A 1,432-nucleotide genomic window follows, 5' to 3' on the forward strand; every position below is an offset into this window, starting at 1 on the left:
TGGTTCTCTCCCTTAGAAGTCAGATTACCTTAATGGATTGAAACCAACCACCCTTTGTTTAATTCTGCCTCCCTTCCTCCTCCCCCCCCCCCCTCTCTCTCTCTCTTCTTTTTTTTTATCTCTTAGTTTAATATTTTTGTGTTGGTATTCGTGCAATGATATTTCATATATTTGTCAGACGAAGAGAAAATAATGTCAGTATTACAATTGAAAATTCAAATGATTTCTTTCAGATGTTAGACACATGCAACCAAGCGTCACCCCACCTACATCAAATGCACAGAGATAGATAGATAGATAGATGGATAGATAGATAGACAGATAGATAGAGAGAGAGAGAGAGAGAGAGAGAGAGAGAGAGAGAGAGAGATTAACAGAAGAACGAACAGGCAATCAAACACACACACACACACACACACAGAGTTAACAGAATAACGAACAAGCAATCACACACACACACACACACATGTGAGCGTAGCCATGTACCCCCCCCCCCCCCCCCCCCCCCCCCCCCCAAGACACACCGCTAGTTAACCTCTGCAACTTTTTCACCCATAATGTAGACATGATCATGAACTTTTCTCTATCTTCCTTACAACTGCAGGCTGTGAGTTCGGTGATCGCGGGTCTTCCTGTGACGCCATCCAACCCAACTCTGACGCATGCAGAGGGAAGAAATTCATCTGCTGCAAGACGTGTGCCGGCTACGTGGAGGACGAGTCTCCCACCGGGGGAGCAAAGAGGAGCCACAGCGCTGACGTCGCTATTTACGTCATCACCATCGTCACTTACGTCACTTTGGCCCAGAGTTTCCTGTGACGAACGAACGACAGTGTTGACGTCGTATTGTGTGTTCTGACTTTTCTCTCTTTCTCTCTCTCTTTGTATTGGGAGAAAGGGTAGTTTGAATCGGGGTGTCTGTGTGTGTGAGTGAGTGGGGTTGGGGTGTGGTGAGGTAAAGGTAGGGGTGGTGGGGGTGGAGTAGGGTTGAGGACGGGGTGGTGGGCGGGTGATGGGTGTTGGTGGGTGGGAAGGGGAGAAATAGGGTTCGGAGAGAGAGAGAGAGAGAGAGAGAGAGAGAGAGAAGCACCTGTGATTGATTTTATCCAGATTTCAACTCAATATATATTTTAGAATCGATCTTGTTCTTGTTGCTTCCCCCCCCCCCCCCCCCCCCCCCAAATTGAAAGCCATTTTCTTTAGGCAGAAGAAAATATATCGAGAAAATGATTATATTTTTGTATTCAGCTTTTTGTTGAAATCATGATAATCGTTTGAAAAAAAAATCGTTTGCTGAGGTTGTTTCTGACTGGGAGTTGAGAGGGGTAGAAGGGAATTGTTTAGATGACAGACCGCAGAAGACATTGTATGAGTGATAATGAGGGTGTTGTCCATTGCATTTTGAAAGACAGACTTGTTTGTTTGTTTGTTG

At 45.5% G+C, this 1,432-nt stretch overlaps 1 protein-coding gene across 2 annotated transcripts in view; it reads left to right on the forward strand.

Annotated features, from left to right (window-relative positions):
* The window catches only part of LOC143287011 (metalloprotease mig-17-like), a 45,602-nt gene extending 44,614 nt beyond the window's left edge, over positions 1-988 (forward strand). Inside the window, exon 15 of one of the 2 annotated variants that reach the window (XM_076595017.1) lies at positions 605-988. In XM_076595017.1, coding sequence (XP_076451132.1) covers positions 605-819 — 215 coding nt within the window. In that variant the 3' untranslated portion in view covers positions 820-988. The remainder of the gene's footprint in view (positions 1-604) is intronic. The other variant, XM_076595018.1, reaches the window with a different exon arrangement.
* The last annotated feature ends 444 nt before the right edge of the window (positions 989-1,432 follow it).

This window comes from Babylonia areolata, chromosome 10 (genome assembly GCF_041734735.1).
Source record: "Babylonia areolata isolate BAREFJ2019XMU chromosome 10, ASM4173473v1, whole genome shotgun sequence".
NCBI classification, from domain to species: Eukaryota; Metazoa; Mollusca; class Gastropoda; order Neogastropoda; family Buccinidae; genus Babylonia; species Babylonia areolata.